General features: G+C 42.3%; 2 protein-coding genes and 1 long non-coding RNA gene across 8 annotated transcripts in view; 2 read left to right on the top strand and 1 right to left on the bottom strand.

Moving 5' to 3' along the window:
- Window positions 1-9,206, top strand: part of MED26 (mediator complex subunit 26) — a 47,188-nt gene extending 37,982 nt beyond the window's left edge. For 4 of the 6 annotated variants that reach the window (XM_044998543.1, XM_044998547.1, XM_044998546.1 and 1 more), the window contains exons 2-3: window positions 663-737; window positions 2,196-6,580. In XM_044998543.1, coding sequence (XP_044854478.1) covers window positions 663-737; window positions 2,196-3,887 — 1,767 coding nt within the window. In that variant the 3' untranslated portion in view covers window positions 3,888-6,580. Of the gene's footprint in view, window positions 1-662; window positions 738-2,195; window positions 6,581-8,061 lie in introns of those variants that run through there. The other 2 variants (XR_006575204.1, XR_006575203.1) reach the window with 2 other exon arrangements.
- LOC123355826 overlaps window positions 1-9,826 on the bottom strand; it is a 36,054-nt gene extending 26,228 nt beyond the window's left edge. Inside the window, exon 1 of the long non-coding RNA XR_006575208.1 lies at window positions 9,669-9,826. This is a non-coding gene — a long non-coding RNA (uncharacterized LOC123355826). The remainder of the gene's footprint in view (window positions 1-9,668) is intronic.
- A 123-nt stretch (window positions 9,827-9,949) lies between these two features.
- On the top strand, window positions 9,950-22,258 carry SLC35E1 (solute carrier family 35 member E1). Its single transcript, XM_044998554.1, has 6 exons — window positions 9,950-10,328; window positions 11,006-11,076; window positions 11,459-11,596; window positions 12,581-12,706; window positions 14,041-14,286; window positions 15,387-22,258. Exons 1-6 carry the CDS (start codon window positions 9,950-9,952, stop codon window positions 15,618-15,620), a joined length of 1,194 nt encoding a protein of 397 aa, XP_044854489.1. The 3' UTR covers window positions 15,621-22,258.
- Window positions 22,259-22,282: the final 24 nt, after the last annotated feature.

The following is a 22,282-nucleotide window of genomic DNA, read 5'->3' as shown; positions in this document are numbered from 1 at the left end:
ACACAATATTATGTAACCCTAATAAGCTGTCTGTGGTTTGGATCCTGAGTTCTTTCCCATAGTACTATGCTGACAGTTGACCAGCGTGGCCATCCTAGCTAACACACCCTAGATTTGAACTTGGGGCTCTGATGGGCATTCTCTGTCTTGTGCTCTGGAATTTGCTTTCCTTGTTGATCTGACAGAATTAGTCTGATACTTGGGACACAGCACAAGTCTGCTTATTCAGGATTTTACCTGGAGGAGTGGAAACTGGGTGGTTTTGTCTTTATGCTTGCCAATCTCACTTTATTTTAACATAGTGAATGTACCTTGCGCTTAAACTGGTCACATCTTTATGAATGAAAATAGGTAGGTACTATTATGGGTATTCACTTGAAATCAAGCACTGCAGCGGGCAACGTGCTCTGACAGTGTGTGTTGAATTTAGTTTTGTGTAAGAGCAAGATTGTAACGGCTCCCTCAATTTCCAAGTAGGCTGTAGGAGTGTCCTTTTCCCTCGTATTGCAAACAGGCAGCTCCCTAAAGCCAGGAGATATGGTGGCAATTTTGGGCTCAGTTCTTCTTGTAATTATACAACATAACATGTTTTAAATGTGGCACTATTTGAGAACTAAAATGTATGCATGAAAATTTAAATGACTTTCTCTTCCTTGTTGCAGATCCATAACATGGTGGCAGTGCTGGAAGTGATCTCCAGCTTGGAGAAATACCCCATAACCAAAGAGGCACTTGAGGTATGTCTCCTTACATGTAAAATCCACACATGCTTATGTATGAAAACAGATTGCTTCTGTACAATGTATTTTGAATTCCCTTTAATGTATTCCAGCTCTTTCACAAAAATATAGATAAACCACAAAAGATTACAAATTTAAGGCAAAGATATAGTAATTGGTCTCCCACTGTGTCCTCTGGCACCTCAGTACATGATGGAATGAGTTGTCTTTCTTGAATCATATACCAGCAGAGGAGTAACTATATTGGTGTACGGTGCAATCCAATTTCTGCTCACGTAAGGGACCAGAGCAGTCCCTATTTGCCACTGGTTAATTCCTTGTCTGATTCAGGCAGCATCACTTCCGTGTCTTATGTCTGGTCACTTTCTTATTCTCTTGCTCAAATTCTAATTTTCTTTAATAACCTACTATGAATAACATCACTTTATAGAGCCATAACATTAGTTTGAAATATGCCCAATTCGGTGCCAATCCCTGACTGGCTGTGAGGTTAGTTCCCCCTATGAAATTTAAATAAAATTTAAATAATTGGAGATATACCTACCTCCTAGAACTGGAAGGGACCTTGAAAGGTCATCGAGTCCAGCCCCCTGCCTTCACTAGCAGGACCAAGTACTGATTTTTGCCCCAGATCCCTAGGTGGCCCCCTCAAGGATTGAACTCACAACCCTGGGTTTACCAGGCCAATGCTCAAACCACTGAGCTATCCCTCCCCCCCTGTGAGAATACTGCATAGCTAGAGAACGCTGATTCATACACATTGGGTTTATTCTTCAATTCACTTTTCACTCTGAAACATTCTTATGCCAAATGCCCTCTGAGATTTGGTTATACAAAAGGGCTTGCTGAGGGAACAACCAAATTACAACTTCCATGTTTAGGCACCCTGAGAATTTTATTTAAATTGGCCCCATAAATCCTTCCCACAGCACTTGGGGAAAATTCCATCTGACTCTGGAGAGTGGAGCAGGATGTGACAATAAGCCAACAGTGATGATCAGCTCTAAGGGTCTGTGATTTCTTGTCCCTTTTTCTATATGCCTGTGGTTGTGAAACACACACCGTGTCTGGTTGGGGGTTGTGTACATCTTTCCCCAGAACTTGAGCATGCTCCTTGGTCACCTGCAAGAGATTCATATTGAGTGAGGGACTCCTTCCCCACCACTCTCCCCAGATGGCTCCCATGGCACTTCAGCCAGTGGAGAAAGAAAAGAGATGAATAATCAAACTTACAGTGGTTCCCTGAATGGTGGAGCATGGGGTCAGCTGAATCAATCCCTTCCAAAAAGACTAATGGATTAATATTATTTAGCTCCTACATTCTTTGTGAATTTTTGGTGTGATATTTGGCAGAATGGTATGCATTGACAAGTGAAAATGCATCTTACAATTTGACTTACGTTCTATCTGGTCAGAATTAAATTTTTGTAAAACAACTCTTCTCACTTTTTATAGGAAACCAGATTAGGGAAACTCATCAATGATGTAAGAAAGAAGACGTCCAATGAGGAACTTGCCAAACGTGCCAAGAAATTGCTACGGAATTGGCAAAAACTGATAGAACCTGTAACCCAGAATGAATCCGTTCCAAGAGGATTGCCGAATCCACCTGGATCAGCAAATGGTGGTGCACACAATTGTAAACCAGAAGTGCCACCTGCTGTAGTAACTGGATCAAAGCCCATCAATGAATTGAAAAGTAGGAATGATATCCAAAAGCTAAACTCCCCGAAAACAGAAAAACTGGGAAATCGGAAAAGGAAAGGCGAACATAGGGATGGGCATCAGGGCCCCCCTCCTTCTAAAGTTTCCAAAGGTAGTCATGAAGTATTACAAAACTCTTCTCCTCCACCAACTAATGGGATTGCGGGGAGCCCTGGAAGTTTCCCCAGTCCTGTAGATGTAAACCTGCAAGCAGGGCCTGAAAGCAGCAGGACAGAACATAGTGAAAATGACAAACACAGTAAGATCCCAGTAAATGCTGTAAAACCTCACACCAGTTCTCCAGGACTTGTAAAACCTTCAAGCACCTCCTCATTATTAAAGACTGCAGTGCTTCAGCAGCATGATAAATTGGAAGAAACCACAGGCCAGCACCAACCTAAGAGTCCCCGCTGTTCCTCGTTTAATCCTGGGAATATTAGGCATGACACATTTGCTCGACAGCATATCACATGCTCACCAAAGGGTTCAATACCTAGTCCATCTCAAAGGTCCCAGTTCTTAGATACTGCACAGGTGCCATCACCACCACCCCCTTCCTTGATGCAACCATCAACACCTCCAATGCCAGCAAAAAGACTGGAGGTTTCTCAGCAATCAGGAACTGAGGTATCTCAACGTTGGCAGGAGCAGGCATCTTCTGAAAGCCAGTACAGGCACACAGCAGGGACACTTCAGCACACATCTCCTAGCTGCAAAACTAACTTGCACCCTGGGGAATCTCTGACGCCACATGTTGGCTTTTCACCGGACACTTCAAAAATGGACAGTGATGATGCTGCTTCAGGTTCAGATAGTAAGAAGAAGAAAAGGTACAGACCCAGAGACCATACAGTCAATTTGGATGGGCAGGTTGTAGAAGGGGGTGTGAAACCTGTGAGATTAAAAGAAAGAAAGCTCACGTTTGATCCCATGACAGGACAGATAAAACCTTTAACACAAAAAGATTCTTTGCAGGCAGAAATCCCTGCAGTCGCTGAACAGCACAGGACAGAAACAGACAAGCAGGAGCAAAAACCCAACCTGCAAAGTCCTTTTGAACAAACGAACTGGAAAGAGTTATCCAGAAATGAAATAATTCAATCGTATTTAAACAGACAAAGTAGCTTGCTGTCTTCATCAGGAGTACAAACCCCAGGAGCTCACTACTTCATGTCTGAATATTTAAAGCAGGAGGAAAGCACTAGAAGAGAAGCTAGAAAGACTCATGTTCTAGCTCCTAACAGCAAACCCACAGACTTGCCTGGGGTCACAAGAGAGGTCACAAGCGATGACCTCAACAGAATACGTGAACATCACTGGCCAGGCGTGAATGGCTGTTATGATACACAGGGTAACTGGTATAATTGGACGCAGTGCATATCTTTAGATCCACATGGGGATGATGGTAGATTGAACATCCTGCCTTATGTCTGCCTAGACTGAGTACAGTTTTGCTAAAATGCTCTCACATCGGCAGTTAGAAAAAATGGCAGACACTATGCCACTTAACATGGAGAGAGCCTCCTGTCCTGGACAAACAGGGCCAACGAGCAGAGGGTATGAAGGAGCTGGCTGTTTACAGCTCTTTCCTTTAAATTCTCCTTTTGTGAAATGCTGCTACCAGTTTACTAACAAAATTGCAAAGGAAGGCATACGAAGGTTGATAAATTGAGTTCAAAACTCTATAGCAAGCCAGCTATAAAAAAGTGTTAGTCCCCAAGAAATGAAGATGATTTCCAGCACTTTGTGAATGCCGGAATCTTATTACAGGCAGGTACAGATAAAATTGTAGAAATTACCTTAACAAAATATGCATCTATTTATTTGATTTAATTTGAGTTGATTGGGCAATGAGATGTCCGAGACAATGTGCAAAAAATCTAGTTTTTATTTGCATCAGATCTCTGAACATGATTGTGTTCTTTTACAGTTACGTGGTGCAAAGATTGGGTTTTAAACAGCAGGTGTTGCACTGCAGGTTGGCAATCTGGCTTCAGCTCAACATTCCATAGGCATCCACATATTTTAGTCTGGTTTCAGTTAAAATCCAGTCTCTGAGAAATGCTGCAAAAACTAGGTTTTTTTAAAAAACATTTTTTCTTCCATCACCAGCCAAATCATTTTTCTCCTTTTCCCTTCCTGCAAACTTCTAGAAAAATTCACCTTTTCTAGAATCCAAAAGTAATGAGGGTGCTACAAGTTTGTAACTGTTCTATGAGGGGAAAAAGGAAGCCTGTTTATATGCTGGAAATATACTTGTTACCATTCCTTTAGATATTGTTTGCCTTATGGATATCCATCATAAACGCAATTTGCAAAAACAAAGAGCCTTAGTGAATGTACAGTAACTAGACTTCTGTGTTCTTGGGATGCAGAAGGGAGCAACTTTGCTATTTGGTCCTTTAAGTGGACACATTGTGATATAAATGTGGAAATAAAAAAATTTGCACAAAAAAGTTTGTGAATTATTTATAATTAAACTGGTTACTTTCAAAGTTTGGTCAGTTCAGAAAAGCCAAGTTGAAGCTAAGTACATATTGCCAGCAGTGTGATTAAACCTGCATCCTGTTAGTTCACTTTCTAAACCAGTTAAAGGTGGTTAGTCATATAAGATGCACCGTCTAGCTTTTCTTAGTCTTCCAAGTGTGCTGGCAATATTTACTAATATATACTGGATAATTTTAACTATGGTTAAATCCAGGGAGAATGTGCTTGGTTCAGAGAGAGTCCTCCAAGTTATTGTTACTATACCTCACAAGTTGAGCTAATCGTTCAGCTTTCTCTTCGGTCCACTTTTGTATGTAGTAATAATAATTGTAAAATGTCTATTTCACCTCTGATCACAGCCTGATTCAGTAATGTTTTTATATTCAATTTAGGCAAAACATGTGCAGCTCCTGTTAATATATTAGCAATTGGAACAATTTATTTTTACAGTATCTGGTATTGGGCTTCTGTCCTGCTGGTGCTTTAAAAAAAAAAAAAAAAAAGAGAGAATCAGGATTACTGCCATTGCAGTAACATTAGATACACCATTAGGACTGGATTCTGCTTCCACTGAGGTCCCTAGTAAAAGTCCCACTGATTTTAGTGAGAGCAGGATCAGGCTCTTAATTCTCAAACAGAATCTACTTTTTATAATGGATGTTACTCATGAGGTGAGCATTGGCTTGTTCCATGGAATACAATGAGAAAAGCTTTTAAAATCTTAATCTTTCCCATTCAGACTGAATGCTTCTGTGATTTGCCTGGCTTGTGAAATATTGAAACCTGCTGTACATGGGTATTTCAAAATCTCTCCTCAGTGCCTAGTTGTTCCCTTTTCTCTAGGACTTTAGAATTAGAAAGGCTTCTCAGCTGGAAAAAACAGCCACCATAAAAATGTTTCCAAGTATATTTTCAGTTTACTTCCATTTTTACCCGTCTGCAGTGACTACCCAAGCTGTTTGGAGCTGGGGAAGGTAGTATCACCTTGTGTCTTGGAAGGGTGGGATGGGTGGAAAAGATGATCCTGGAAAATGCTTGACATTAATTTATTTAGAAAACGTACACACTAAAACACCCCCGATCCCCAAACAAACAATATTTCTGCACCTAAGGGAGTCTGTTCTCTTCCACTTTCCATGAAAGACCTTGGTCATTATCCTGCCCATCTTGGGGCCTCTGAATTTAGGGCTACTCTCATAAGGGAATGGTTGGGCTCTGATCCACCTCATAATTTTTGGCCACGGTTTTCTTTCCTGTTTACTCCATTTCTTCTGAAATTCTGGCTGCACTACAGGGGTCTATAGAGGAATATCATACTCTAAACTGTCACTGGCATTTGTGAGCAACCTGCCACAGTGCCGAGGCTGACTAACCACTGTGATGATCTTAATTTCATCCATTTTGTAGGGCAGGAGTCTAAGGTATCAGACCCAGCTCTTGCCCACAGCAGTACAAACTGACCAGACATTCCACTGATTACTCTGTGCTTTAAATCTCTTTTGTGTGACTAGTTTTCATGGTTCTACACTAGGTGGTCAACCAAGTTGGACGTAATCCAGGGTCAGAAATAGGGTCAAAGACATTTATATTTCAGCATGTTCTATTAGTGTAAACAGTGACGTTCTATCCGCTCCAGCAAATGTTGAAGATGTTTACAAGGTGGTTTTGTCAATTTTGTAAACCAGTTCAAATGAAGTTTACCTTGTACATGTTTACCTGTTGTGTATTTTCATATTTTTGCATGGACTGTTTCTTAGCTAGTTGCTTGTTCTCTAGGTGCTTTCCAAAATGCACTGCCCTTGTCCTAACACTTACAATATAACAAGTGTAGAACAGACATCTCCTTCCACTGTGGCATAGAAAGGCTCCCATGTGAGAATCTAGGTTCTGATACGGCCCCATTCCTCTGTGGGTGCCTATATATTAGGTGTGCTGAGATATTACATAAATTCCTTTATTTTTGAAAGGATGCATAGAAGAAATAAGCAGTAAAACAACTGATATTTACCTGTCCAGGAACCAGTCAATGTGTCTCGCATTCTGTGTTTTAGTTAGCCTTAGTTTACTACAAACACTTTACGTGATACTGCTCAACCACTCAACAATCATTTCCCTTAAATGGTTGTAGATTTTTAACAACCACAAAGAGGAGTTTTATCGGTATTGGTGGTAACAGAGTAGGAACTCGCATCCCTAGGAGGAAGACCGTATGGAAACAGTGGCCTTAACAAGCTGTCGTCTGCTTCATTGTAACAGTTATGTGACACGTTAGAGAGGAGGTTCCCAGCAGGCTATTAGTATTTTCCTTTTGTGCTCAATGCACTTAGGGGAAAAGCCCGACATAAAACTTACTCTTGCTAATGCTACTACCTCAAACTTTTCAGGAATGTCATTATCCCACCTGAGTAGGTGTGTTAATCTTGCCACTGACTACCAGTGTCAAAGCAAATCTAATTTTAAAAAAACTGTTTCTTCCTTCACTTATGAGGGGATCCCTTCATGAAAGTAATTATGCCTTGTATCAAAGCAATTACATCTATAACCATCCCTATGTAGAAGTTTAAGCACTACTGAAGCACTTCTTAAAATTAATGATCAAGAAGGGCTAGCATGGAGGACTGACAGTATCTTTATGCTGTTCTCGATCCCTGATCCAAATCTGGTATACATGGATTTTGAGTGAACACCCATGAGATGCTAACTATAAAATTAGCTGGCCTTATTCTAGCACACTTTTAAACAAGTGTCCTAGTTGGCATCTTTACTGACAGTATAGATGAAAGGCCAATTATCTGAATTAGTAATAGTCTGTTACTTGTATTGTCCTGCAGATGACCCCTCTAGTTCATGAATGAATTGTGTAAGCGAGGAAACTGCTTCCTGTGCTGTTTTGTGGAGTTCATTTTCCAGGACACTGAGTTGTAATGTCTTTCACTAGTACTAAATTCAGTGCTCATTTAAATGTTGGGTAGGTGGATGGAGAGTTAGCTATTTTCCCCTGAATTTTAAAATTGGTGAGAGGGGAAGAGGGAGGTGGGTGTGTCACATCAAAAAACGTGTTTGGAAATGTAGGAGTTTGACAAGAAATCACAAGATGTGAAATGAGGTCTTGATTTTTTTCCATTTGCAGGGAAGGAAACAGTGGTGTACAGTGAGCTGCCCTCACCTCACTCTGTGAACAGCTGAAGCCTGAAGGAGAGGGATACCTCATTTGTTTACCACAGATTGCAAGTGGAAAAATTCTGTTACCAAGAAAGTGATGCCCTGGGAGTGCTGGACTCAGGCCTTCAGTCCCACACAGCTTACACCTCAGATACAGAGGAGGTCCCAAGATTCCTGTCCATCTATTCCATGAGAAAAAAATTACAAAACTAAAAGAAAAAACTAGTCAGCTTTATTGTTCTGTACTCTTTTTACTTCACGTAAACAAGTCCTTGTGCTTTTGCCTAAAGGAAGTGCTTTCTTAGTATAGTTACAAACTTAAAGGGAAAGGTATTTTATGCTCCCTGCCCCCCCATTGGTTTTATTTGTGTGCTAGTATCTAAGAGCTCTAGTCATATACTAGGTCCTGTACACAGAACAAAAATACACTCCTTCCTTCTAAAGAGTTTAGAACCTAACTCTGGCTGGAGTCAGAGGGGAGTACAGAGAAACAGCAGCACTGGTAGATTGCATCATAGACAGTAATCTCTACATCCCACATGTGACCATTGTCAAGTGGCAAAATATACATATGTACCTTGCTATAAGGGGGTTAGGACAGGCATGCTCGGTTGCAGACATAGGGCAGCTCAGAGTAAAGAGAGATTTGGTCAGATCTGCCTCTTGGATAAATGCTTTTCTGAGCCTTCCTGATCATTATTAATGATGTACATTTGCCAGTAGAGAGCACATCTCCAGTGTATGGTTAATAGCATGTTTTTTAGGCCAGTCACAAAAATAATGCAAAAAAGCTCTTTGTCACCATTATTAAAGGGAGGCAAGCTGACTCCTATGACAACCTATATAACTGCACTGACCCTGACTAACCAATCAATCAAACACATGCTAATGTAGACTGCTTCTGAGTTTAATATTCCTGTCACAATTCATGAGCAAGTTAGGTATGTGGAAGTTCTACCTAAGTTTAAATCTATGGAGAAGCTGGAATCTGTTAAGTCACTTCCCTCTTCTGAAATTGTACCACCATCCTCTAGCCCTTTATTATTTTACAGCTGGTGTATGCTCCTGGTGACCTGCCAGCTGGTTTAACAGGCTCTTTCAGAACTACACAGGGAACTGTAGCAATAGTTGCTGCATTACTGGATGGTTCTGCTGCTCTTGTGTTTCTACGTGTGAGAGGCTGCTGGGGGAGAGGTGATGCCTACATCAGGAACTGAAATCAAAGCCAGGTTTCTCTTCAGTTTAGCACCAACCACCCCTTTGTACGGGGGTGTGTGTGTAGGTGCACGCGTGGAGAGCCCGTACACCACATTATAAACCCTCTGTAGGATGGAAACCACGTCAAGGCAGGGGTGTGGCAGCCCCGCCTGGCATCTGCCTGACGCAGAGTCGGGGTCCTAGGCTAGGAGCGAGCCAAACGGGGAGGTAACGGCTCTCACTGGACCCGCTTTGGGGGGGGAGAACCAGTCCCGCTTACAGAGGCGGGTCCAATAAAAGACGTTACCTCCCGCCTTGTCTCTGGAGCGGGACAAGTCCTTGCGCTGCGGGACCGGCCCCCGCCCCCGCGTCCGTTACCTCAGCATCAGCGCTGCCTCGTCCAGCCGCGCGTGGCGCCACAGCCCTGGCGCGGCGGGGAGGGGGAGGGGCGTGTGACCCCCCCCCCCCCCGGGGGTCCGGTCCCGTCAGGACACGATGCTTTGCGCAAACCCGGACTCGGAGCCAGGCGAGCGGAAGTGACGCCGCACGCAAAGCGCCGACCTCGAGCCTTGCGGTGTGGCGGGGAGGGGCCACCCCCGGAAGCGACGCGCTGGCGGCGCTGACGTTGCGCCGCGGTCTGCCGGGACCCGTAGGGAGCGATGGCGGCCGCAGTGGCGGCTCCGGGCGGCGGCTCCGCGGCGGCGGGCGCGGCTCGCGGCCCGGCGCTGCGGGAGGGCGCCCGGGTGTCTGCGCTCTGCCTGGCCTGGTACGGGCTGAGCGCGGGCGGGAACGTGGTGAACAAGCTGCTGCTGGGCGGCTTCCCGCGGCCAGTCACCGTCTCGCTCTTCCACATCCTCGGGCTCTGCGGCCTCCTGCCGCCGCTGCTGCGCGCCTGGCGCGTCCCTCCGGCCGGGCCCGCGCAGCTACCGCCCCGCGCCTACCCCCGCTACATCCTGCCGCTCGCCTTCGGCAAGTACTTCGCCTCCGTGTCGGCGCACGTCTCGCTCTGGCGGGTGCCGGTGTCCTACGCGCACACAGGTGAGGGAGGCGCCCGGAGGCGGGGAAAGTTGAGCCCTTCCCGGCTGCAGCTGCCGCAGATCCTACTCCAGCCGTCCCCAAGGAGCCCCCTGCCTTATTCCGTGTCTGACCCGGGCCGTGGCGCCTTTGATCGGGAGGGGTGACATTTCTCTGACCGGTCCCTGGCTCAGCCCCTTGTTGCTTCCCTTCCCTCGAAACTGAGTTATCCCTGCTCAGGTTCCTGTAGACGGGTCTCTCCTAGCCCAAGTACAGGTAACGTTTGCCCCTTGTGGTCTATTATATTCCTGCCACTTCCCTTTTTGAGCTACCCATTCTGTTTGCTATTTTCCATAGAGTCTTAATCTGGGTCTTTGTGTCAGCCTGAGCTAAGGACTCCCCACCTCTCAAAATGTATGATCAATGTAACGCTCAACTAGAGTCTAAATAAATGATGTTTTAAAGGAAAATGTAACATTGAGTTTCTAACAGTTCTGTGACACATATTCCACTTGACAAAAGTTGATCTTAATCTTTGTTTTATTTTTGTAATCTCAGTTGTGACATCGATCAACTCTTCCTCAGTGCTAGGGTTCGCATATGTCATTGTCCAGACTTCTGTGCACTTTCCCCATTCATGTTTTTACGTTAGGATTAGTTTGGCTTTATTACCCTTATTTAAACTTCCCTTCTGTTTTCAGTAAAGGCAACAATGCCAATATGGGTGGTTCTGCTGTCAAGAATTATAATGAAAGAAAAACAAACTACAAAGGTAAGGAAGTTATTGGTGATTCCTCATCTTCCTTTCCATTGCTAATCCATGCTGAATTTAATGACAGGGATTGAAAAAATCACTCACATGGAGCTAGTGGAAATCTTTCCCAAGTGAGTACTGTAAGATTGCAGAGAGTAAACATTCATTTTACACATATAAGCTTCTAGTCCTTACGATTGTAAAGAAATCCTTCCAAATATGAAGAGCAAGCTGATTCTTTGCTATCTGTAGGCAGACTCCTCCCATGTATCTGGCATGACTTAGTTTTCTCAAGCTGCAACAAGGTGAAAGCTGTTGTCCCTCTAAAAATATGTATGAAGGTTGTTGACTTGAAAGTTCCTAGAAGATGCATGCTGCTGTCATCTGCTTCCTTTTCCAGGTGTATTTATCACTGATCCCTATAATCAGTGGTGTTCTGCTGGCTACAGTCACTGAACTCTCTTTTGATATGTGGGGACTCATCAGTGCTCTTGCTGCTACACTCTGTTTCTCGCTTCAGAACATCTTTTCTAAAAAGGTAATAGTTCTGTTATTCGTTCTGCTAGATGGAACTCTTAAATATGTGGCATCATCAAGGGGAGGGATAGCTCAGTGGTTTGAGCATTGGCCTGCTAAACCCAGGGTTGTGAGTTCAATCCTTGAGGGGGCCATTTAGGGATCTGGGGCAAAATCAGTACTTGGCCCTGCTAGTGAAAGCAGGGGACTGGACTCTGACCTTTCAAGGTCCCTTCCAGCTCTATGAGAGAGGTGTCTAACAGACAGTAGGTCCAATTGCAAGAGTTTGCATTTCTCTGAAGGATGAAGCGCTATGTACTTTCAGAGGGCAGGAATGTATTTCCCAGTATAGAACTGGGTTTGTATTCTTATATGGTGCTTCATGCATCTGTTATATGTCCAGCAATAGTCCACAAAGCCTTGGAAGTTAGTTATGTTGAATGAAGGAAAGTTGGCCATGACCCAGAGTTTATCCTTGGCTTTGTTCCATGCCATGGAATCTTTAGCTTCCATCAGCAATGATTGAGAGGCTCTCATGTCTAATAACATATTTGAAGGATGGCACCTTTAACACCAAGTCAGCCCCTCTCTCCAGACTGAAGTGCCATTACTCCAAGTCCTGCAGTAGAACAGTAATCCAAATTTAAAACATGTAAATCGAACTTGTGAACAAAAATCAGACTTCCTAAGACCAAACAGAATATTTAGCACTTAGTAGTATGTGACTGATGCCATTATATCAAATAAAGACTTGACTGTTGACCCTTCCAGCATACAAGTCAACTAAGCAGTACATCATTGCCTTCCGGTAGGTTGCTTGTTATCTTTAATCATGTGGCACAAAGTGAGTTGTAGGTTCTGTGAAAGCGATGTATTGTAGTTGTTTGATCAAACACTACACCAATGAGTCAAATGTTTGGAATTGTACTTGCTGAAACAATTCCCCATCCTTCGAGTGAGGGTGGTCAGTACTTGAAGAAAGGGTGATTTCTGATGTTTTTATCAGGTGTTGAGAGATTCCAGAATACATCATCTTCGGCTGCTAAACATACTCGGGTGTCATGCTGTCTTCTTCATGATCCCAACATGGGTTTTGGTGGATCTTTCATCCTTTCTAGTAGAAAATGACTTGGTAAGTCTTTGGCAAACTTCAAGGTAGGGGACTTGCTTGGACATTTCTCCTGCTTTTTAAAGATTTACCCATATCTAAGACAAGAGGTATTGTAATTGCCACTATGTGCCACTAAACAGTGGAGAAAAAGCAGGCTCTGAGGTTATGGTAAGGCCTCATTACAGGGTCACTAGGCAAAACAAGTACAGGGAAACCCCGCTATAACGCGCCTCGCAATAACGCAAATTTGGATATAACGTGATCATAAGGTCAGGGGCGGCTCTAGAAATTACACCGCCCCAAGCAGGGCGGCGCGCTCGCCGCCCTTCCCCGGTCCCGCGGCTGGGGCAAAAGCGTCTGCGGTGGGTGCGCTGGTTCGCAGCTCCGGTGGAGCATCCGCAGTCATGCCTGTGGAAGCTCCGTCCGAGCCGCGGGACCAGCGCACCCGCCGCAGTCATGCCTGCGGCAGGTCCGTTCGTCCCGGGGCTCCTGTGGACCTCCCGCAGGCATGACTGCGGAAGGTCCGCCGGAGCCAAATGCCGCCCTGCTGGCAAAATGCCGCCCCACGCGCCTGCTTGGCGCGCTGGGGTCTGGAGCCGGCCCTGCATAAGGTGGCTCCAGCTGCCCCAAGCCAAAAAAAAAAAAAAAAGCGGCCAGAGCGCCGCCGAAGCTCAAAAAAGGGAAAAAGAGGCTGGAGCACTGCTGAAGGAAAAAAATACAAAAAATGGAATGTGCCTTCCCCACTGCCTCTCCCTCCCCTACCCCCGCTTCTTCTTTTGGTGAGAGGAGCCATTCTCCTCCCCAGCTGCTCCTTGCTCTTCCTCTGCCCCTTGCACGTCTCCCCTGCTCTCCCCAAGTGCTTCCCTCTCTCGCTGCGTGGCTGAGAGCCCCCGCTGTTGGAGCTGCACCCTTTCAGTTATTGTTATGGGCAGTTCGCAAATGCAAGTCGTTTTCTGCCCAAGAGAAACTGACCGGCTTGAAATGGTAAACCTCGCTATACCGCAACCCCGCATTTATGGCGATCGAATTTTTTTGGCCCCCAATCATCGTGTTATAGCAGGGTTTCACTGTATCTTGTCTGGTATTTGGCACTAGCACCTTGAGGAGCAGATTGTGATGAGCCTAAAACATAAATTGTGAGTTTGTCTGCAGAAATGGACAAAACAGTTAATTTGAGAGGGGAGATAATGTGGTGGTGTGCCTTTTTACTCAGCCCTCCCTACCAAAATGCCAATAACAGGTGACTTGTTTGAGAAGCGATTGTGAATTGCATCCTCTTCTCTTTATGAAGTTCTCTATTTCTTCTCCGAAACTGAAGCTTAACTTTTTTTTTTTTTACTTTGTTGTTTCCATAGAGTACAGTATCCCACTGGTCCTGGACTTTAATGCTGCTCATAATCAGTGGATTTTGTAACTTTGCCCAGAATGTCATTGCCTTCAGTATTCTTAACTTAATCAGCCCATTAAGTTACTCTGTTGCAAATGCCACAAAAAGGATCATGGTCATTACAGTTTCCCTTATAATGCTTCGAAATCCAGTCACCAGCACCAATGTTCTTGGGATGTTGACTGCAATCTTAGGAGTATTCTTGTATAACAAGGTAAGTCTCTGTTGTGAACCTATGCCAGTCAGTAGTGGCTGAAAGCCGTTACTATCTACTGACTGTAAAATAGCCTTTGTAAAATGATGTGAAGTATCAGAGGGGTAGCTGTGTTAGTCTGGATCTGTAAAAGCAGCAAAGAGTCCTGTGACACCTTATAGACTAGCAGACGTATTGGAGCATGAGCTTTCGTGGGTGAATACTCACTTCGTCGGATGCACCCACGAAAGCTCATGCTCCAATACGTCTGTTAGTCTATAAGGTGCCACAGGACTCTTCGTTGCTTTTGTAAAATGAGTTGTCCATAAGCAGACCAAAACAGGTAATTGTGTAACAAAAAACCCCAAACAAACAAAAATCACAAATGGCCCAAGTTGTCAGGCTCAGGGGAGACCAAGAAATGAATGGGCCTTGGTTAATGAGCTCCCCTGAACCTTGGGTGGGATTAAGACACATTGACGTTGGAAGTAGGGAGCAGTGCATAAGGGGAAACTTGCTTTGCTTTGCTGCTGCCTTACTGTGACAGTTGTGGCATCAGTGGACTTGTCTCCAGAGCTGTAAATAGAGCATCTTTCACCACCACTTAAATTCATTCTTACAAATGTATACAGTGGTGCTCTTGCTCTTTCAGCTTCTACAAGCACAAAAATGTGTGTGCCACTAACTTGTTTGTTTGGGGGTTCTGGTGAACGTAACAAAAGATTTCTTGTGATCACTGTTCTAACCTAGATTGACTTTGTGTTTCACTAGTGGCTCAAGGCTTTTGAGAAAAATCAGGACTCTTGTTAACTAGGAATGCTGAAGGAGAAAGATTTGCATTAGGAGTAATTGTGGATTTAAAACATTAGTAAGCGTAGCCTCTAAAACTCAATCTGTTTACCATTGTGGGCCACATATGTGAGCCGCATATATTATGTGGGCCGCATCCAATACTACCTGTATGGTGTTGAGGATGTCATATGGGCCGCAGCTCTGTGCTGATTGGGCCGCAGGTTGAGAACTACTGCAGTCTAATGTGACTAGTTTCTGTGTGGGATAGGTGTCTGCTCTTTGTTCGCTATTGTCTGAAAGAAGTAGTTAATTAATTCTTTGTTCCACAGACAAAATATGATGCAAATCAGGAAGCAAAGAAGCAGCTACTTCCAGTTACAACTGGAGACCTTGTGAATCTGGAACGTCACCGGAACACTCCTGAAAAGTCTCAGAATGGACTCATGGCATTCGCACAACATGGAGATTATCAGTATGGCCGAACCAATGTCTTAACAGATCACTTCCAGTATAACAGGCAAAACTATCCAACCACATACAACTTAAATCGATATGATATATAGGATTCTGATAAGCAGGTATGGACTGTAACACAAAGTTTTCCCCAGCATTATCAGGAACTTCTGGCATGCCCTTGAATGTAAAGCTGTAGATTGTATAGGTTCTTCAGAGGAGAAGATGCATGTGTATCAAAAGTGGTACAGACTTTCATCGTCAGCCAAGCAGGTCTCTAAACATGAAGCAATTAGATAGACACTGGAAAGGAGTGTACAGTATAATTCTTGTACAGAGATTCTGGTGAAATGCAAGTGTAAAACTCCAGCATAAATATTTGCTGTCATATTTGTTTCAGAACCTGTCAACTGACTGCCATTTTGGCAGTAAAAATGTGGCCAGTATTTCCTTTCCATGCTAACAACTTGATCTTTAACTTGTGTTTTAATTTTTATTTTAATGCTACATGACTCATTACTTTCACTTTCTTCAAAAGTTTCATAAATTGCATTTGGAAACTATGTATGCTCCTAATTGGTGTTAGCAGGGCTTGTCAGTTGGAGGATTTGTGTGTCTAAAAGCAGATGTGTAGATTTGAATTTCAGTTGCACAGGTTTAAAACTTCATGTTGATATCAAGTACCTGTGTCTATAGCTTCAGTTTACAATGATGATCAAACAACAGGGTTTCTAAACTAGTACTGAGTTCTTGTTCCATTCAATAATCTTGAAGTAAAACTTTGTTTAGGCATAGAGAACTGATTTGTCTCTTAAAAATAATGTGACTATTAGTTACCAATAGCAACTGTGATGGAGAGTTTTCACATTCTTTGATTGAAAAACAGTTACACAACTTCATCAGTAGTTACTCTTTATCTGACAATAGAAAACACCTTGCCAAATAAAAATTAGTATTTGGAACAAGGCTTTTTTCCTGTGACCTCTCTGCACTTGTTTTTGTAAAGCTAGCTTGTTGTCATGCTGAATTGGGAGACAAGGATTGCTTTTTCTCTCTGTTTTTTAATTGGGAGAATCCTCCATCATATGACTTCTGTTTCATGAATGTGGATTTGGATGCATCACATCCCTTCTAATTGTTTACAAAATTATTTCTTGGCCCCCAATTATATTTTATATGTTTCTGTTCCACAATAGTTCTAGTAGCACTAAGTATGTTCTGCCTGACTTGTACATTCAGACGAGTTATGGAAGTTAACACTTATACCCTTCTTTCCTCCTGTAGTGCTCCTGGCTTGAATAATGAATTATTATGAGAAATTGTTCTTGAGTCAAGAGTGAATATGTAAAATTGTGAGGGATGTGTGTTGAATTTTCTGCTTTGCACTTTTTGCATAAATGAAGGTGCTTTGACAAAACATGAAGTTTTGTTAATGAGTTATGTCAGATACTGTGTGTGAGATAAAAGTGAAGTCATCTGAGCTTTGGAGTATAGAAAACTATTTTTGGCAAAGATGATCTTCAGGCCTTGTCTCTTGGAGGAGGAGCCCATCATATAGTGGGCTGAGATTCTGGCAGGAGAAGTGCTTGGCGCATTCTTGCTGATGGATCATTGGACAAACACCAGTGACGGACTCTAGTAGTGGTGGGTGTTATACAAAATACTCCCTCCCCATGTATTCTTTTCATGAAAGATGATTGCCTTTTAGAAGCAAGATAATTTTGTGACTCCCTTCCTGATTATTTACATACATTTTTTTTTCCTGTGAGTGCAAAGCTAAATCTATTCCCAGTCTGCTAGATGCTTGTAGAAATTCCCAGTGTAATAGCTTCATTGATGTGTCTCAAAGGAGATAATGGTGCACCTGAATCTCTGGAGACTGAGCCAAATTCAGTCATGGTGTATGAGCAGAACTCCAGTGATGTCAGTGGAGGTGAGTGTGTTCATGCTAGTAGGAAATTTGGACTTGGATGTTTAGTCTGGAAAACTCATGGTTCAGAAATCATTATGGAAATCCTTCCCACACAACTGTTAAACTAGAACTGCTTTCAGAAACTCTGGGCTTCATTTCTTTAGAACTGTTTCATATTAATGTGCAAAAGGGAAAAATACAGCCAGTGGAAAGACTGATATAATATATTTCTAAGGCACCCTTTTTAATATCTGAATACCATTGCATAAATGTGGAAGGATGGATGATCTTGTGGTTTAATACTCTGGACTGGGACTGCGGTTCAGTTCCTGGTTCTGCTGTAGACTTCCTATGTGAACTTGGACAAATCACTTAGCCTGAAATTTTCAGAGGAGGTTAAGGGAGTTGGATACCCAATTCAATTACTTTCAATGGGAGCTGAGTGCCTAACTCCCATAAACCTGTCTGAAAATCTCAACCTTGATCTTGGTGCCTCAGTTCCCTATCTGTAAAATGGAGAGAATTCTTCCATACCTCATAGGGGTGCTGTTCTGGGTTACTGCAGTGATGAAGGCCATAAAAAGGCCAGAAAAGCACAGATCAGAGGGATTTCTGTGTGCCTACCACCATAATATCTGTACCATTTGAATCATCCCTTCAAGGAAAAGGAACACAGCTCCCTTCTTTTTCCCTAAGTAGATGTTTGCTTAATCATATTTAGGTGGCTTATTTCCTAGAGCAGTGGGTCTCAAACTTTTTTTAATGGTGACTCCTTTCACACAGCAAGCCTCTGAGTGTGACCCCCCCCCCCCCCCAATAAATTAAACACCATTATAAATGCTGGAGGCAAGCAGGGTTTGGGGTGGAGGCTGACAGCTCGCAACCCTCCATGTAATAACCTTGTGACCCTCTGAGTGGTCCTGACCCTCAGTTTGAGAACCCCTGTCCTAGAGATTGCAACCAGATCTGTTTCACAACTCCTCCCTTAGAAGGCTTGTATTGCACCCTCCTAAACTAGCGGGACTTGGGCTCAGTCTCATCTGTCAGGATTGTAATCACAAGTGAGGGCCCCCTGCTGAGAATGCCTTGTCCTTGTTTCTCAAATTCTAATCTGAGCTCTGGCAGCCTCAGTGTCCCCCACAAACACAACTGCTGTAATGCGGTGCAGTGCAATGCAATAGGGGGTTCACTGTGAGAGCAAGGCCATAGTCCACTTAGGGCTCTGAAGATGACTTTGTAGGCTTCTCTCCTACAGGTTACATAACCTGTGGTCATGCTTTGCTAGTTCAGGCTGTACAGTCAGTGGGGATTATTTTGTACAATAGAATTTTTAGGTGAATCATACTACAGTAAATGATTTCCTTGAGTACCTGAACCAAAGTTCCAAAGCAATTACTGCATGCATTCAGGTAAAGGAAGTTTCTGATATTGTTGGAACTTGTATTGTAATCTTACTAGACGTTGCAAGATTTTGTTTGGTGAGGTGAAACATTTGTCTAGTTTTAACATGGTTTGTAAATTAATGGCATATTTAACTGTACATAAGTCTATAGAAAATATGAAAACAGGAATAAAAAGGGCATATCTAGACAATCATGTAGAATGACCCTGCTATTAAATCAGTGAAGAAAATACTTTTTACCCCCCTTTTTTTGCTTGCTGTACAATTTGAGGGAGTGCCATAAATCAGTAAAAATATTAGCCAATTGGGGGACCAGATTAATTTTTTGCAATGTTTTATTGTGTGTAATATGTTGGTTTCAGATGTTTACATAGAATAAAAGAAAGCTGGAGCTCTGTAATTAGTGTCTAAGATTCAGACATTAGCTACTGCAGCTTTTTAAATTGTACACTACAGATAGACTGTGAAACTCAGATATTACATTGATGCAAAACTGAGGAATCCTATCCCTCCAAAAATACTGGGTGTTACTAAAAATAAGCATGCGCAAAGAACCCAGGCACTTCTTTCAGCTACCCCTTCACGTGGGTTTTTGCACTGAGTCCATCAAATAACTTGGTGCTGCTAGATCTTGTGAAAAGCTTTCCCTTATGGACCAAATGATGACTAGGCATGTCCTTATTTTGGTCAGTGAAACATTCAGGTGTCTTATGCAGTTATCTGAAATAGCTAAACATTTATGAATTAAATATATAGGAGTGCAAGACTCTTGTGAAAATGACTTTAGTGACTTCAGGTCAACACTAAGAGAGTTGCTGGTCAGAAAAGGTCCCATCTTTCAGTAATGTCCTAACCCACCTCTCTGTCTTCAGTGTAACAGTAGAAATTTCTGCTATAAAGTTGTTTATATTGCCCTTTATTTATAAATAGAGCTGTTAATTTTCCAGGGCTTCCAGTTCTTAACCATGTTATAAGCTGAGAAGTTTAAAAGAAAAAAAAAAAACATGCTAGGCTAACTTGGTGCTGGTAAGAGCCATTTTTAAGGTAAATGATTGATTGTGATCTTATTTACATACAAATATTTATATGTAAATATTTAAGAGCAGCTGTATGGGTGGCACATAAAAACCTTCCCCATTCTGTGTTTTTTCTCATGCTGATACTTTTTGGATGAATTTTTTGTGTTTAGTTTTTTTACCTATCACAGGATAAAATTTTGATGCTTGTGGAATCTGGCACTTAAAACAGTAGAGAAGAGTGTGAATTGCTGTAAAATGTTTGTGGTTCTTATTTCTACTGCATTACTCTGTACCACTCAGTATGTAAGTTAGTATGACTGTTTTGTCTGCCTTAGTGGAGGATTCCACTCTGCTACTCTGCACATACCATCATTGGTGATCCATATCAGGTGAGAGGCTGATAAGGAGAGGGAGAAATTGCACTGGTGGCTTTTGAGTGTTGGGGAATCTGTGGGGATTTATCTGCTATCTAATTGGGTAGGTTAGATGGACTTTTGAGGGCTGCCCTGGAGATTCTTACTTGAATACCTGGTGGTGGTGGTTGTAGCCCTCTGCATACCTTGTGGTTACCAAGAAGGTTGACTAGTGTTGCAGCATGCTGAGGATATGGTAGACTGGACAGTGGTTGTAAGGGCTTGAAACACTAGAATCTTGTAGAGATTGGCAAGTGGAGGTGTGTGGTGGTGTTAGTCTTGATTGAAAAGTTTCTTGGTAGGTGAAGCCACAACTAAAATTCTTAATATGATCCTGTAGTGTTCTGTGGAACACCCAGGAGTGCAGAGTGATGGAGAAATAGTGACCAGACTCTTCCTATTGTTTGGTGTAAAGTCAGTTTCAGTGGAGGGTGTGTTGGTCTTGTGATATAGTTGTGTTGGGGGAGTTCACCTTTTTTTTTTGTGTGTGTGAGAGTGTCTATGAACTGGTATTTTGTGAAACTGGAAATATACTGCTGAAATGTAGGGTTTTTTTAAATGTGTATTAAACTGTGGGAGGTGTCTGCAACTACATGTCCCAGATAAAGAGGTGGAAAAAACCTCTTGGATCAAGTCCTCATTTAGATCTTCTAAAACTCTACCTGGTCATTTGTTTTTATAAGTTGAGTTTTTCTTTCTTAATAGTTTAGGCCCCACACTTAGATTGTTATGGTCTTGTTCTGTAGTTCATATAAACTATATCCCAAAATGCTTTTTGAGAATTACTTAGTGAAGCAGAGGGAGTGGGGAGAGAGAAATAAGAGTTGGTGACAAGGGAGAAAATCTGCTCAACTGAAGTGCGAAGCAAGATGGCAAGTCAGTGATTATAGTTTTTAAAGGATTTTTCAAAAACCCAACTCAAATATAAATGTTTGTAATTTTAACTTCAGTTTTGGAAGAGAATGAAATACTCACCTGGAGAGTTGGAAACTCAAGTACAAAAGGATTTTGTAAACATATGAGAATCATAAAATGAAACATCAATATAATTTTATTGCACAAGCTGAAATGCAAAAAGTGAGGTGTAAATGGTGAAAAGCTATATTCTTAATTAAATTTAAAATAACAAGGCTTCTTCTTAAATATGGCATGACTGTCCCTTTACAGAATCTGCATTTTCTTTCTCTTTAACAATTTTTCATGTACTTAAGTTTAATTGGCTCTGTAGTAGGTTTCCTGCATGCCCGGGTTCTTGCCATCCTGACACTGTGTAATAAAATTCCTGTGTAGTGTAAGTGCTGCTGGTGTGGACTGGTGTTAAGGCACAAAAGCTCTCTCGCTGTGTTCAAATTATAGCATTTTCTGTAAGAGTTGAGCCAAGGTCCAAATGCTGTGGCTACACTAAATCCTAATATGTACGCAAATGAGGTGTTTATTCCTTTATGAGGATGTTGAAATGGGAATAGTCCAAAAAGATTTGCAAAAGTTTTTGGATAAGGAGAGGGAGAGGAAACAGACTGTCTCTTATTGCACAGATAAGTATTAAAACAGCTTGTTCTTAGAGAGAGGAGTAGGAAGTTTTCTGATCTGTGGAGAAGGCCTCAACTTGGAAATACAAGTTCATGACACACTCTAAATGGTTAATATCTAAAATCTGAACCCTGTGGTAGAGTTCTTAAATATGTTCCAGTTATTTCATAATTGTGATTTTTTTAGGTGCATATCCAATAGAATTGGTTCATTTATGTTAATATGGAAAAGTGTATTCCCCTCCTGTTCTCTGATAACTTCTCTTCTTGGAATGCAAACAGAATATTTCCAGGGAAGGAATATTTAATTGTGATATGTATCTCTCTTCCAAATCTAAAGTGAATTTATTTCAAGTTTTTTTATGTACAGTAATTATGAATTTTTAGCTTATGAACTTTAAAGTGGAAAAAAGTGTTGTAATTATACTTTTTAAATATTGAAAATGTAAATAAAGATGAATTCTGCAAAATCAGTTCCTGCATACTGGAGTTATTTA

The sequence above is a fragment of the Mauremys mutica genome, chromosome 24 (assembly GCF_020497125.1).
Source record: "Mauremys mutica isolate MM-2020 ecotype Southern chromosome 24, ASM2049712v1, whole genome shotgun sequence".
Classification (NCBI taxonomy): Eukaryota; Metazoa; Chordata; order Testudines; family Geoemydidae; genus Mauremys; species Mauremys mutica.
Note: the sequence above shows the minus strand (reverse complement) of the source record. Positions and strands in the feature narration are given on the sequence as shown.

What these genes read in the sequence shown, in the direction of transcription:
- SLC35E1 (XM_044998554.1), top strand. Translation starts at nt 9,950, where the DNA reads ATGGCGGCCGCAGTGGCGGCTCCGGGCGGCGGCTCCGCGGCGGCGGGC. An exon ending in GGTGTCCTACGCGCACACAG is followed by an intron (nt 10,329 to 11,005) that starts GTGAGGGAGGCG and finishes TTCTGTTTTCAG; the next exon opens with TAAAGGCAACAATGCCAATA. An exon ending in TTCTAGTAGAAAATGACTTG is followed by an intron (nt 12,707 to 14,040) that starts GTAAGTCTTTGG and finishes TTGTTTCCATAG; the next exon opens with AGTACAGTATCCCACTGGTC.